This window comes from Microtus ochrogaster, chromosome 24 (genome assembly GCF_000317375.1).
Source record: "Microtus ochrogaster isolate Prairie Vole_2 chromosome 24, MicOch1.0, whole genome shotgun sequence".
Taxonomy (NCBI): Eukaryota; Metazoa; Chordata; class Mammalia; order Rodentia; family Cricetidae; genus Microtus; species Microtus ochrogaster.
Window position 1 is genome coordinate 32,556,019 of NC_022024.1, and position 15,059 is coordinate 32,571,077.

A 15,059-nucleotide genomic window follows, 5' to 3' on the forward strand; every position below is an offset into this window, starting at 1 on the left:
TGTTTTTAAGGTCAGTGGTAGTTTTTATCTTCCCCCAAACCTGACTCCAGGGGCAGCACAGGTGCACCCAACAGAGGAAGCAGGATCAGAACGATTTGTCACGTGGCGCCTTCTTGTGTTCACCTGTTATTTCCTCTGCAGCTTGAGTAGGAAGGCGAGTGAAGGCAGATGGCTGTGTGAGATCTCATGCTTCCTTGGCCTTACTTGGCGAATGAAGCATGCTGGGTCATAGGCTCTTGATTTAAAATGAGTCATTTCAGACTGAGCCGTCTCTGTTGGCTGGAGCGTGGGCTTCTCGTGGCAAGTGGCCCCCTTAGTTTTCTTTGCTGTGTCTTGGACGTGGACTTGACGTTCACTTCATAAGAGGATTTCCTTTGCCGCCCTGGGTTCCGGGATGGTTTAGGTAAAGCTGTAGGAAAATAAAGTCATGTGTAAATGCTGCCATTTACATACCTAACGCTCACAGCGTATTGATCAGGTAGAGAGGTGAACAGGTTTGAGGCATCTTTGATTAGTTCCTTTTAACAGTGTGTGTTCGGAGAGCATCACTCTGAAGCCCTTGTCTCTCCTCTCTGGGATAAACCCATTCATTCTTTAATATCCAGTGGAAATTCTGCATATTTGTCATTCCCAGGTTTATAAAACTCCTCACATATCAAACTCTTTAGAATTTTCAGTCCCTCCTATATAGACTTTGGCTATAATGCCGTTGAAGGGAACTCAGTAAATACGTCTAGTTTGAGCCTGAACAGATAGCCTGCATAGTTCTGACTTCACACCGCCTAGGTAGGGAAACGTCATGTCTGTTTAGTGTTTGCTCTGATTCTCCAGCCTCTCTGCCTCCACACAGACATATTTGTTTATTTCTGTTGCTGCTTTTTTTTCACTGTATGTCTGTGCACAATGTGTGTGCATTGCCCCTGAAGGCCAGAAGAGGGCACCAGATCCCCAGGAACTGGAATTAGGAAGCTGTGGGTTCTGGGAACTGAGCCTGGGTCCTCCACAAGAGCAGCAGGTGCTGCTAAATACTGAGCGTCTCTCCATCCCCAAGCCTCCTTTTTCTCTGCCACATGAGCAAGAGTCTCTCTAAGGAATCAGGTGGGGGTGGGGGGTAGTGTGTGTGTGTCTGTGTCTGAAAAAGACATTTGTTTTCAGATACAACTAAGATTTATTAACCCACTGAAAAACTTAAGACGTCTGGGAATCAAGATGATCAGCGATATCTTTTTGGATTGGGAATCCTATCAGTTCAGAGCGGAAGAAATTGATGCCGTGTTTCATGGTGCAGTTTGGCCTCAGGTAAACCTTGATTTGATGTCTCTGTCCTGCCTGACACCATTGCTTCTTCCATTGTTTTTTATTCACTAAAATAGTCTGCCACCCAGACACAAATGTTGTCTGCTCTGCTTTCTTACATCAAGACTCTTATTTCTGCAGGTTGTTAGAACCCTTAGTTAGACCTAAAGATCAAAAGTCGGTTTTTAAATTCCATAGTGTTTATACTGACAGTTAGCGTGAGAATGACTGTATGCCTTAAGAAGTCTGCTCTAGCTGCCATAGCGCCACACGGGAAGGAGCTTGTGTTCATCAGCATTTCTTTTCAGGTTTCTCTGCTTGTGACCAGTTGTTATGGTAACTGGTGTATTAGCTAAGAAGACTGCGGGAGGGACTTGATTTTGAGAACAGTTTCTAGCTGTTTAAACTCAGTCATTGAATCCCCAGACAGCTGGTCCCAGTCTCTATCGTTGCTACCCTTCTCTTCCTCCATCTGTCCTTTCTGTGTGGTCTCCGCAATGGTGCTTCCTCTGTTTAGTGGTTGCTCTTGTTTCTCCTGTGCGTCTCTGTGGTTTATATGTCTTCATTTGCCATCCTAGGTCTGCAGGCTTGGATCTGAGAGTCAGTATTCACCTACTCCTCTGTTGAAGCTAATTAGTATCTGGAGCAGAAATGCAAGGTAAGAAAGAGCAGTGCTCCATTCTGGTCAGAGCTGGTCTAAGGGCCGTCCGCTGTCTAGTGGGGTACGTTTATGGGGTATATTACAGTACATAAATTCATTGTATAGTGTAAAAAGCAGGACAAACATGTACTCAGATATCTTTTCTTTCTTGTAAAAACATTCAGTATCCTCTCTTCCAGCTTTTTAGAAAATGGAAAAATAGGTTAAAATTACACCTTGCAATGTGATTGATACAAATGACAGTTGTACATAAAATGCAAGGTGGATGCCTAGGCGTGGCAGTCGATGGGTGCATTCCTGCATGTGTGATGACTGCATCGGTCATGTCATCTGAGCTGGCCGGGGAAGAAGGATGTAGATCCCACAAGGGATGACGTCACGTAACTTTCCTGTGCTCAGAAACAAATGCTCGTGTGTTCACTGATAGTCCAGTACGTCTTCTTCTCAGTTCCCTTTGAAGGGAGAATTAAAACTCCTGTCCAAATAAACACACAGCTCCTCTGTCAGGTTAAGCTTTGATATTGGTCTGTTATTTAAAATCATGGCATCGGTTTTTACAAAATTAGGGCTATGTTGTATAGTCAGTTTTTCGTTTTGTATTTCATCGTTTACCATTATGGCATGAATATTTTCTTGATATTAAACAGGCTTTTCCTAAAACCCAGAAACATCATTTTCTTCATCTGTTCATTTTACCAGTAGGGAACCTGTTGTAAGGAAAGGCCTCACTCCACTGTTTCCACATTTGATGACAAACCTGACTGTGTATCTCACCTCTGAGCATCTGTAAGCAGTGCTCTGCAGTCGTATTTGAGGAAGTTTCATGGTGCTGTGTACAGACAGGCCAAGGCTGCAGTGCAGCTCCTTCTGACTTTATTTGGTCCCTGATTCAAGGCACATCCACACTGAACACCGCTTCATGAATCCTGAAATGTCTTCCTCCTTCTTTTCTGAGAAAGCAGATAATGGGCTGGAGAGATAGCTCAGCAGTTACAAGCCCTTGCTGCTCTTTCAAAAGACTAAAGTTTGGTCACCAGAACCCTGTCCCGTGCTGGGACTCCTGCTGTTTGCTTTCATGACATAGAATCCCAGTAAACACACACACACATATAGTTGTCTGTGAAAGAATTAGTGAATAAATGTATCACAAACTACTTCATAAGAATGCTACTCTTTCCAGAAGCAAATAACAAGGGCTGGCATCGACCAGTTCCAGCGCTGTGTTCATCAGGTAAAGGCACACGGCCTGAGTTTGATCCCTTAGGACCACGTGGATGGAGGAAGGAGAGAACTGATTCGGACGAGGTGCCCTCTGGCCTTCCATGTGTCCTGCTCACACTCATGTATACACACAAAAATGAATTGGTGTGATAAAAATGTAAAGTAAAACTGCCTCTTACATAGCATCAGATGTTAAAGTTGATTTTCCCATCTATAAAGAGGTGTAGCAGTTTGCTTTGCACTAAACACTTAGAGGTGAACTGTATCTACTGTCCTTAATCTTACAAGGAAGAGCAATTGTCTCAAAACTTCAGTGAACTCAAGATAGCTAACACTTGCTATCAGATGGAGACATGTTAATTTAAAAAAAAAAATGGCAATGAGCAAGGACAGCCACTGTGATCTGGGAGCCTTGGCGCTGACTTAGCTGCACTGGTTCTAATCATGACGTACACCTTTGTCTCAGTGTCCCCCATGCTCCCTGTTTCTTCCTTTGCGCCTTCTCAGTGCCACAAGTCCCTGTCTTCACACCTGGCTTGTATTCTCCCTCTGTAGTTAACCCACCTAAAATTCTCAAAGAGCAGAGACCGTTTCTCCTGCACGGTTCCTCCTCTTCACACTGCCAAGTATGTTAAAATATTTGAACTCTTTCCAGTGATAAAGAATTGATGAAGTTATCTACCCGTGTTTTCTTTTCCTGTAAATTATTTGATATATTTCTATGTGCAGAATATTCTAATTTTTTCTATGAGTGTTTTATTATTAGGATGGCTTCATCCTCTCCAAGTGATTGTGTTCTCTGAGTTCTGTATGTCTACAAACAGCCCCTCATGCTGTAGTACATTGATCTAATGAGTTTCTAGACATTTCGTTTTAGAAACCTTATTACTGAGTATGGAACTTTTTTTTTTTTTTTGGTTGAGACAGGGTTTCTCTGTAGCTTTGGAGCCTGTCCTGGAACTAGCTCTTGTAGACCAGGCTGGCCTCGAACTCACAGAGATCCACCTGCCTCTGCCTCCCGAGTGCTGGGGTTAAAGGCATACGGAACTTTCATATGATCCTTTAGAAAATGCTTAAGACCGGAAGTCCAGCAGTGACTCAAGTCTCAGCTCTGCCTCTGTGTGTGGTAGCTCAGTGGCTTTAGTAGGTCTACCTTTCATCCGTGATGTACAATGATGGACCTCACAGAGATGTCATGAAGTCTAAATAAATATATATAATCTAAGTAATGTTTATAGAGTGCTTAGAATCAGCCATTGAGTTCTGAATTTTAAAGTACTTTCTCTTCATTTATGCGTTAAAATCACGTGGAAACTCTTATGGAGTGTTTTAGACATAAACATACTGAGAAATGAGGTGCTTATCACAGGGTCTTTCCCCTTACAGATACTTCCCTCTTCTGGCTAAACAGAGACCCGGACACCCAGAATGCGATGTCCTGACCAACGTCTTTGCCGTTCTCTCAGCAAAGAATCTGTCCGATGCCACAGCAAGCATCGTAATGGACATAGTCGATGACCTCCTCAACCTTCCAGATTTCGAGCCCACAGAAACAGTACCGAGCTTGCCGGTGACTGGCTGTGTGTATGCCGAGGTGGCTGACGACACAGGTGCGTGCGCTGCACAGAGCGGGTGACTCATAGACATCAGCGGTAGCTGTGGCCCCAGAACAGAGTCAGCTGGTCTGGAAAATGCCTTGTTTCAGAGCCGTGTGTAATCTGAAATTCATTGCACGGGTAGGAACGTGGATGATTGCTACCCAGGAAGTTCTTAGCCGTCCTCCAGGAAACTGGGAAATACTTTGCACTGTTGCATCCAGATTCTTCCTGTCACGGTACCCCAACAGTTCCTGGATTTACGGACCCTAAGGTCTTTTATGAATTTGTAATTTAAAAGCCAGGCGGTGGTGGCGCACGCCTTTAATCCCATCACTTGGGAGGCAGAGGCAGGGAGGATCTCTGCGAGTTTAAGGCCAGCCTGGTCTAAAGAGCCAGGAGTACACAGAGAAATCCTGCCTCAAAAAAAACAAATATAAAATATATGAATGAATAATTGATTAAATAAATACATTTCTGATTAAGCTACTGGTGTCTCTCTTTTAAGGAAGAGAATGTTATTTAATGATTAGAGTTGAAATTTAAATGCTCATTAATAGTTGAATACTTTCCTTGTCTGACAAAAGGTTAATTTAAACAATCCCTGTTTCAGAGCCTCTCACTGTGGGAGGGAGATTGATTCTGCCCCACGTGCCTGCAATTCTTCAGTACCTCAGCAAAACCACAATCAGTGCAGAGAAGGTGAAGAAGAAAAAGAACAGGGCACAAGTCAGTAAGGAACTCGGCATTCTTTCCAAGTGAGTGACTGTTTGTCGTTAACGGTGAAGATTAACATTCGGTGGTTTAAAGTTTCTAAAACTTTTATCTTGTTTGTCAGTTAACAATTTTGAACAAATTACGGAAAAGGAGTCTTCTAAACTGTCACCTGTAAGATGCTGGGTTTAAGCCAGAGTCAGATTAAAGATTTGCTGGTTCCTCCTTTGCATAGCTGCTTAATTAGACTCTCAGGTTTTGTTAGATCACTGAAAAATACTAGAAAGAACTCAAGCCTGTTTTTAAAAAAAAAAAGTCTTTGGCAGTAAAATTAATAGTATATAATCAGTTTCTATAAAGGTAAAGTTAGTAAAAAAAAATGATTTTATCTTAAATTTTGATATAAGCATTATGAAACATTGACAACCGTTAATATTACTTTCCACAACATAAAGTGATAAACTGGGATCTGTTAGAAGCTGGAACGTTTTATGTACGTTTCTAAGTTTCTGTAAGTGATCGCTAAGTTTTGTCCCGACTTATGGGTGCGGTAGTGGAAAGATGATGAACCCTTACGCTCCAGAAAGGCCAGAGACACAGACCCGCTGATGCTTCCCAACACACTACAGCCTCTCCTCTGGGTCTCAGTTTCTCTCTATACAACATGGGGCTGAACAATTCCTCTGTCGTGATGCTGCCAATGGAATTACATCGGAATATTGTGTGTAAAACCTTTAGTGGGTCAATTCCTTGCAAAATAAGGAAGCATGAATTGCCTGATGACAGCCCTGACATCAGGAGCCACCTAGACAGCCAGATACGGTGAAACGATGGAGAGTGCTCGCTGCGCAGCTGACGGTGGTCTGCGGCCTGGCGCTCAGAGCCTTCTTCCCACATCTTCCTCACCTGTCCATTGTCTTCTTTAGGATCAGCAAGTTCATGAAGGACAGAGAGCAGAGCTCTCTCCTCGTCACTCTTCTCCTTCCCTTCCTCCTCCACGGCAATGTTGCACAGGTACAGTTCATAGCTGTTACTGTGTCTTCAGAGGGTGCTATCCCATTAGGCGTCTTTGTTTATAGGTGATCTTGTTGGTTGATCTCTGATACATTTGATCCAAAAAAACTTAAGACTGTATAGAAGTCCGGCATTTGAAATACGGGGGGTGGGGGTTGGGCTAGAGTAGATGGGAGACAAGGCGTCACCGGACACCGCAGATATAAGCCCGCAAATCTTTAGACAGCCAGAAGCGTTTGTTTTCCTCGGTGAGCTTATGCTGTTGGCTATTCTGTGATTCATGAACTGGAGAGACAGTGCTTCAAACTCCTGTCCATCCTCATTAGAATTGAAGGAAGAAACCGTAACTAGATTTTGTGTTAAAATGCTAATTTTTTTAAATGCCGTGAAATAATTTTTTTTCCAATATTTGTACCTGTTTCCTTCACTATCATAAAATATAAACTGAGCTGGGTGTGGTGGTGCACACCTGTAATCCCAGCACGGAGGAGGCAGAGGCGGTATTGTTCCAAGTATCAAAACCAGATCTTAAATAAGTAACACTTGTACATGTGAATGCGTGTGCGTGCCTGTAGTGTTGTAGGAATAAGTAACACTTGTACATGTGAATGCGTGTGCGTGCCTGTAGTGTTGTAGGAATAAGTAACACTTGTACATGTGAATGCGTGTGCGTGCCTGTAATGTTGTATGAAGCACTGAAATGCGGTTTCTCCTGATTCTCAGGATACAGAGCTTGACATCCTGGTGACAGTGCAGAACTTGTTACAGCATTGTCTGAACCCCACCAGCTTCTTCAAACCTCTGGCCAAACTCTTCTCAGTTATTCAGAACAAGTTGTCAAGACAGTTGCTGTGCACTGTTTTCCAGGTATGGAGTAGGCATCTGTGATCCCAAACTGCCCTTTCTTTCTGTCCCATAAAACTCTGGAGCTAGCCACCTTTGATCCAGTACGGTGTATGTGCAGTTGAATGGTATGGGGAGAGGCGGTTAGAGCAGAAAGGCTATGGTTTTATCCATAAATAATTATGCTCATAGCCAGGAATGCTCCCGCAAACCTGCAGTCCCAGTATCTGGGAGGGTAAGGCCAACCTGGGCTATGCACTAAGCAACTCCCTCATCAACTCCAAAAATAAACACATTGCCCTTTCTTTTCAGAGTCTATCTGATTTTGAAAGTGGACTAAAATATGTTACAGACATTGTAAAGGTAAGAGAGAAATCTAATTCCTTTTGACTTCAAAAGTATTGTCATTTTGGTTTATTAACCCTAATATTTATCCCTCTATATGATTTTCCCATTATATCTTGTAGCTTAATGCCTTTGATAAAAGGCATCTCGATGACATCAACTTTGATGTGCGATTCTCAGCGTTCCAGACCATCACCTCTACCGTAAAGGAAATGCAGACGGTGGATGCCGACTACCTAGTCCCTGTGATGCATAACTGTTTCTATAACATGGAGGTGCGTGTTCGCGGCTCACGCTCAGACTGTTTTGTTATACGCCACTAAATACAGTGACCTAATTCCTGAATTTATTTTAGAAAGAGGACAGGCATTTTTTAGGGCTGATTTTTGTTTTGTGAAGCACTTTCTGCTACTCTCATGATTTGAAAGATGAAAATGATGGTAAACACACGGAAGCACTTGGGCAAACATCAAGCATACATTGCCCTAGCATGGCGGCACCCTTCCACAGTCTCACTGCTGCGGAGGCAGGATAGAAGGGTCATGGGTTTGATGCCAGCCTGGTCTACAGAGCGGGACCCTGTCTTTGTTGGTTTGTGTTTTGGTTTGGTGAGTGTGTTTACAGACAGGGTCTCACTGCAGTCCTGTCTGAACGGGAACTCTGTGTAGACCAGGTGGACCTCAGACTCACGATCTTCCTGCCTCCACCTCCAGCATCCCCTACCACCGTGCACACCACAGCTGGCCCTGTCTTAAAGACAAGCGAGTGTTGACCTAGAGCTGTAGGGAGGGAACGGCAGTGATGAAACCCTTCGGAGAGGAGATGTCAACCATGGTTGCACAGCCTTCATATTCTAAAACCCATCAGGGGCCAGCACGGGGGCTCAACAGGTAAAGGCATTTGCCAGTCAAGACTGATGACCTGAGTTCAGTCCCCAGAACACATGTGAAAAGCCGGATGGAAGGCGAGACGGGGAGGGAACGGACTGGAAAATCCCCAAAGCTTGAAAGCTGGCTAGCCTGGAGTACTCAGAGCCGTAAAAACCCTGCCTGGTGACCAGGGTGGAAGGCAAGAACGGACTCCTAAAGCTGGTTCTCTGCCTCCTCCACAGTGGTGCTGGGGCGTGTGCCTGTTCTCACACACACACACACACACACGCACACGCGCTCACACAATTAATAGAAAACTGTTAACTGTATACTTTAATAAAAGGGTGAATTTTATGGCATTTCACTATGCTTAGTTTTAGGTTAACTGTTACTTGTTTGTCTGCTTTTATTGAAGATTTACAAGAAATAAAGGGTATTTACATTAAGTGCCGTATTACTCAATGGAATTAAATCTCAAACGAGAAAATGAAGCCATGACTGTTAAGCAGCTGTGGGGCGTTTACACTCTGTGATGCTCAGAAACTCATCTGGGATGTGAGCAAGGGAGTTTACACTCTGTGATGCTCAGAAGTTCATCTGGGATGTGAGCAAGAGAGTTTCTATTTAGGGCTTATTTCTTCAGATAGCATGCCAAATTTCAACATAAGGAGTCTGAAACTGCCTGCTAGCTGAATTGGGAAAACCTTCTCTGAACTAAGTTCTTTTTTATTTTTTTGGAGGTGTGGGTTTGAGATAGGGTTTCTCTGTGTAACCCTGTCTGTCCTGGAACTCGCTCTGTAGACCAGGCTGGCTACAAGTGCTGGGATAAAGGCGTGTGCACCAGTACTACCCAAATGCAGGGATTTCTTAGTAGGGTTTTGCAGGTAGGTTTTGTAGGAGAATATTATTCTATGTCGTATTACTAGATAACAGTTACTAATTCTCGTTTTCAGGTAGGAGACATGTCTCTCAGTGACAATGCCAGCATGTGCCTGACAAGCATCATCCAGAGGCTGGCTGCTTTGAACGTCACAGAGAAAGAGTATAAAGAGATCATTCACCGGACCCTCCTGGAGAGACTGAGGAAAGGGTTGAAGAGCCAGACAGAGGTACGAAGCTTTATCTGTTAATTAGTGCTGTCTACAGGTGTTTTCCCTCTTCTGCTGTTGGAGGGCAGTCGGGTTTAGTATAAATAATAACAGTTGCCAGGCCTGTTGAGGAGGAGGGAGTTCAAGGAAATGATTTACTTAAAATATGAATAACTTTTTCGTCTACCTTATCTCATCTACTGGCAAACGGATACATTTAAAATACTTTTTCTCCCCTTGGTGTTTGCAGAGCGTTCGGCATGATTATACCGTGATCCTCTCCTGTTTGATTCAAACTTTCCCCAATCAACTGGAATTCAAGGACCTGGTGCAGCTCACTCATCGCCACGACCCGGAAATGGACTTCTTCGAGAACATGAAGCACATTCAGGTTGGCGCGGCTGTTTCTCCTGCCTTCAGAGTACACCCCAGACAGCTCTGCCTTCTGGGGAAGGTGTCTGGGGTGTCCCGGGGTATCCAGGTTCCTTCCCTGGTCTGCATGGCCATCGCCCAAATGTGCATATGAGATAGATGACCATCTCGTGAGGCCATCATCAAACGCAGATCACAACAGTGTCCACTTTCTCCTGTTTTCCTAAGTGTTCGGGTCCATTTTACGTGTGGGTTGCATTTCTGTAAACAGATCAACACCCGGGTGTTTGCTGACCTAGTCCATGAGCAGAGTGTCTGCCTTTACACTTTCCATGGAAAAAGCGCATGGAGCTGAGGTGCAGGTGGTTTTAGGAGAGTGTGCAGTAGCCATTGTACGTGTCTTCTAATTCTCTAGATCCACAGACGAGCAAGAGCCTTGAAGAAACTGGCCAAACAACTGCTGGATGGGCAGGTTGTGCTGTCTTCCAAATCTCTTCAGAATTACATCATGCCTTATGCCATGACTCCAATATTTGATGAGAAAATGCTCAAGGTAAGCATTTAGGTCTCGGGAGTATACCATTGGTAACCACATTAATGTATTGTCAGAATTAGATTGAAATGGAAGTAGTTCAGATTCTTTAGAGCCTCTGCTGGCACGGGGTAAATGCTGTGGAAATGGTAAATACATTTTTATTTTGTTATTTGTGCGCACGGGCCAACCCTCCACACTAAAAACGAAACCCCTTCCTAGACATGTCTAGATGTCTAAAATGAGAAAGGATCTCACTGTGTGCCCCACATTGACCTTGAACTCTCAATTACCCAGTCTCAGCTTCCCCAGTTGCTGCCTTACCTGTGTGGTTTTCTTGTTGGTTGGTTGGTTTTCTTGTTGGTTGGTTTGTAGACCAAGTCTCACTCTGTACCCGAGCTGTCCTTGAATTCATTGTGTAGGAGAGGCTGGTGGCGTTGGTGCTTTGTTTTTTTGGTTGTTTTTTTATTGTTGTTGTTTTTGTTGTTCTTTACTATTCGTGGGGCCCACCATTCAGCTCCCAAATAAATCACACACAGAGTCCTATTCTTATTTATAAACGCCTGACCTTAGCTTGGCTTATTTCTTGACAGCTTTTCTTAAATTATCCCATCTACCTTTTGCCTCTGGACTTTTCCTGTTCTTACTTCTGTGTGTCTTACTTTCACTCTTCCTTTGTGACTGACTGGGTGGCTGGACCCTTCTTTTCTCGCTCCTCAATCTCTCTTGCTTCCTGATCCTCCTTTTTCTCCTTCTGTTTATCCTCTCTGCCTGCCAGCCTCTCCTGTCCTTTCCCCTGCCTCGCTCTTGGCCATGCATCTCTTTATTAGGACCATCAGGTGTTTTAGACAGCACAGTAACGCAGCTTCAAACAAATGCAGCATAAAAGAACGCAACACAACTTTGCATCACTAGAAAAATGTTCCACAGCAGAAACACATGTAACACACCGTCAACTAATATTCCACAACAGGCTGCCTCAATTGCATAGAGATGGAGCTGCTGCAGACTCGCACTTGCTGGGTCTGTGGCTCCTTCCATCCTTCTCTCTGCATTCTTGAGGGCGGGGTGGTTCCCTGTAACCCAGTCTGGCCTTGAATATACAACTCTCCCTCCCTAGTAGCAGGACTGTGGTCATGGACCACCACACCTAGCCTTAAAAGGTTCTTTAAATCCCAGTTTTAATTAAAGTCAGTAAGAACAATCAACCCAAGTGTCTAAAGGCACTGACATGTGAGCAGACCCAGCTGGAGAGGATCTGCCTAGGTTTCTTTGGTGTTGGCACAGTGTCTCTTAGAACCTTCACCTTCAAACGTCCTTGTGACTTCCAGGCTGTTTCTCAGGGCCCTGTTGTATGTCCAGTCTGTCTGTCCATCCCCAAGAGCGAGCTTTAGACAGTTTACACTTCTCATGTTTGTTAATAAGGTTGGGTTGAGATCTACAATCTTGTTACTTATTTTTCATTTTCCTTCCTTTAGTTGATCCTGATATTTGTGATTTTGTTTTCCTCTATTGCCTTATTGATTACAAAAGTAGTTTTGTCACCCGCTTTTAACCTGTTTTAGCTGTAAAATACACAGTAAATATTTTTACTGCTTTATAAACTGCCAGTTGTCTTCTGAAAAGGTCCAGTAGGGGAGACTTCTTTTCTAACTGCTTGCATGTGTATGATTGCTGGTGTTCCTCACTCTGCCATGTCTGTTCGCATGTTCATGCCTTGGCGTCTTTTTCATTTGGCGCTAGAGAGAGGGCTAAGGATCCATCCTTAGCTGAGCCCTGCCGACGGTCTCTCCTTACTTGTGTATACTGATTAGTGTCCGTTCAAATCAGAGAGCCTCTCTTCAAGCAGCCCTCTCGCCAGCCGTACAGTGGCCTACTACTCCCTGGAGACTGCAGCTGCCATGTGCAGCCTGCCTCTGTAACTCGGAGACCAGCAGGCTCTTCTGGAGTTCTATACAGGAACCCCACAGTCTCTGCATACGGGGAATTCAGGTCATGGAAACACTCACTCCTACCCTTCCTCTTGGGGAGCACTGTGGTCTTGCTGGATCTTACATCCATCCAGAGTGTGACAACTGGGTTTATTTCTGACCACTTCTAGTTTAAGAGCAATAGTGTGTAGGTTTGGACCTTGGGCACAGCTTTTTTTTTTTCACACAAAGAATTCAGAGTATATTAATATTAATGAATATTAAAGAATTTAAAGATGTTGATGCCATCCTTTGCAGGGATTGGGGTAGGAAAGGGTAAGTCTGATTTATTTGTCAATCACCCAGTGTCCAAATCGGTCCTCTATGACAGCGGCTGGTGAACTGGCCTGTGGAAGAACAGGTAGTCTCTTTCCTTGTGTAATTCCCGGCGGCTTGCGCCCTGTGGAGTTCACCTAATAACCTCGTGTTTTATTAGCGATTGCTTGTGCATTGGTGCTCTGGTTTGTGTTACAGCACGAGAACATAACCATTGCCGCCACGGAAGTCATCGGCGCTGTCTGCAGACACCTGGCGTGGCCGGCGTACGTGTATTACCTGAAACACTTCATTCACGTCCTGCAGTCAGGCCAGGTCAACCAGAAGCTGGGCGTCAGGTACAGTCAGTTGTGTTGTCTTTGACACAGAACCTGGGCTTTGCTTCCCGGATGGGTCTTTGTGAGATGGCCATGTATACTTGCTGTCTGAATGTGGTTACTGCAGTGCTTGCTAGTGTCAAGTTCAGGTCTTCTCTCCCTTCATAGATGATGTTGCTAATCAGAGGGCCTCTATCTTTCTTGACAGCTTGCTGGTGATAGTGTTGGAAGCCTTCCATTTTGACTACAAATCTTTTGAAGAGCAAATGGGAAATGTTACCAGTGAAGAAAGTACGTTTGAAACTTTGTTAAATTTGATTCTTACTCTATTCATGGGTAACTTGTTGGCAAAATGCACTGCTTTTTCTTCTCTTTGTAGTAAGGAGCAGTTACTGAGTCAGAGAGAAACGGAACTAAAGGAATGGCTTCTTCTTATGACATCTTAGTTGCCTGTGCAGGAGGCACGTCTGAGTTGTATAATGTAAACTTCTGGGGCACTGTTTATTTCCCTAGAGGTCTGACTCCCTGTGTGTGGCGGTCTGTCTATGAGTACCTCAGTGAGATCCTGGGCCCAGACAGAACATGACTTCTCTGCCTCAGGACAGCTCTTCCTCCTTCTCTTTCCTCCGCAGCAGCCTGCTCTGTCATTAGATTGCAACAGCATCAAAGCATGCCCGTCACATTGAGACACAGCCAGACCCTTGACCTCCTGGTTATCCATCTTCCCAAAGTAGTCTGAATCACTGGACCTAGCCAAGGTGGAGGGGAGGGACTTCCATCCAGGTTGAGGATGAAGAGCATCTTTGACTTACAGTCCTTTATGATGCTGAGCTCAGAGTTCTTCATTTTCTGGTTCCTGATTCCATATGTTAGTTTGTTTAACAAGCCAAGTGTGGTGGCACAATCTGTAGTCGCAGCGCTCGGGAAGCAGAGGCAGGCAGATCTCAGAGTTCGAGGCCAGCCTGGTCTACAAAAACAAAAAATGCTCAACAACAATGAAATGCTAATGAAGGCAGTTTTTTGAGCAGAGGGGCAGTATGTTGTCATCCTGACAGGCACCTGTCACCCCATCAGTTACCTGGATTTTCACAGGAGAAGCTGAGCTCCAGCCACATAAGACAACCAAGTATTACAGCTGGTGAATGACAGAGAGAGGACATCACGGCCATCTTTTTTAATAGTTGGTGGAATAACAAGCACGTTTAGACAGTTACAGAATTTACTTCATTTAGCCGGGCGGTGGTGGCGCACGCCTGTAATCCCAGCACTTGGGAGGCAGAGGCAGGCGGATCTCTGTGAGTTCGAGGCCAGCCTGGTCTACCAAGGGAGTTCCAGGACAGGCTCCAAAGCTACAGAGAAACCCTGTCTCGAAAAACCAAAAAAAAAAAGAATTTACTTCATTTAATTCTCAGAGGAGTTTTGCAAGTTGAGTGCCTCTTCCCACTCCCTGGTGCAGAGTGGATCGCGCACAGGGAGTAAGGTGACTCACAGAGATGTGTTAACAGGGTCACAACTGCTGCTTCCCAGTACTTCACTGAGGCAAGCTAAATCCCCAGAGGGGAAGTCTCTACATGAGAGCCAACAGCTGGGCCGGTCTTGTCCACTGCTTAGGAAACTTTTTTTTTTTTTTATGATTAAAATGTAGGCTTTATTGCTTAACTTCCTTCCCCTCCAAGTTCTTAATATATACTTAATATCTGAGTGCGTTTTGTCCAAAAAAGTTGCCAGAGAGCATTTTCCTTTCTTTCCCTCCCTCCCTCCTTTTAGGAAACCTTCTGTTGGCTAAGAATCCTGATCCCAGCGTGCTCCCCACCCCGCCCTGCCCGACTGTTCTCAAATGACCCGTCCTGGCCAGGCCACATACTTTTATAATTGTCTGTTTCCTTGTCTCTGTTCCTCATCAGACTCTAGACTGTGAGAAAGTGAAACCCGCAGCCTCTCGCTCC

At 44.6% G+C, this 15,059-nt stretch overlaps 1 protein-coding gene across 1 annotated transcript in view; it reads left to right on the forward strand.

Annotated features, from left to right (window-relative positions):
* Utp20 (UTP20, small subunit processome component) overlaps positions 1–15,059 on the forward strand; it is an 80,010-nt gene that overhangs the window by 43,657 nt on the left and 21,294 nt on the right. The window contains exons 28-40 of the mRNA XM_005358277.2: positions 1,156–1,299; positions 1,875–1,954; positions 4,565–4,788; positions 5,387–5,531; positions 6,414–6,501; positions 7,225–7,368; positions 7,657–7,707; positions 7,812–7,964; positions 9,512–9,667; positions 9,897–10,037; positions 10,434–10,571; positions 12,995–13,134; positions 13,322–13,404. Coding sequence (XP_005358334.1) covers positions 1,156–1,299; positions 1,875–1,954; positions 4,565–4,788; positions 5,387–5,531; positions 6,414–6,501; positions 7,225–7,368; positions 7,657–7,707; positions 7,812–7,964; positions 9,512–9,667; positions 9,897–10,037; positions 10,434–10,571; positions 12,995–13,134; positions 13,322–13,404 — 1,687 coding nt within the window. The remainder of the gene's footprint in view (positions 1–1,155; positions 1,300–1,874; positions 1,955–4,564; positions 4,789–5,386; positions 5,532–6,413; positions 6,502–7,224; positions 7,369–7,656; positions 7,708–7,811; positions 7,965–9,511; positions 9,668–9,896; positions 10,038–10,433; positions 10,572–12,994; positions 13,135–13,321; positions 13,405–15,059) is intronic.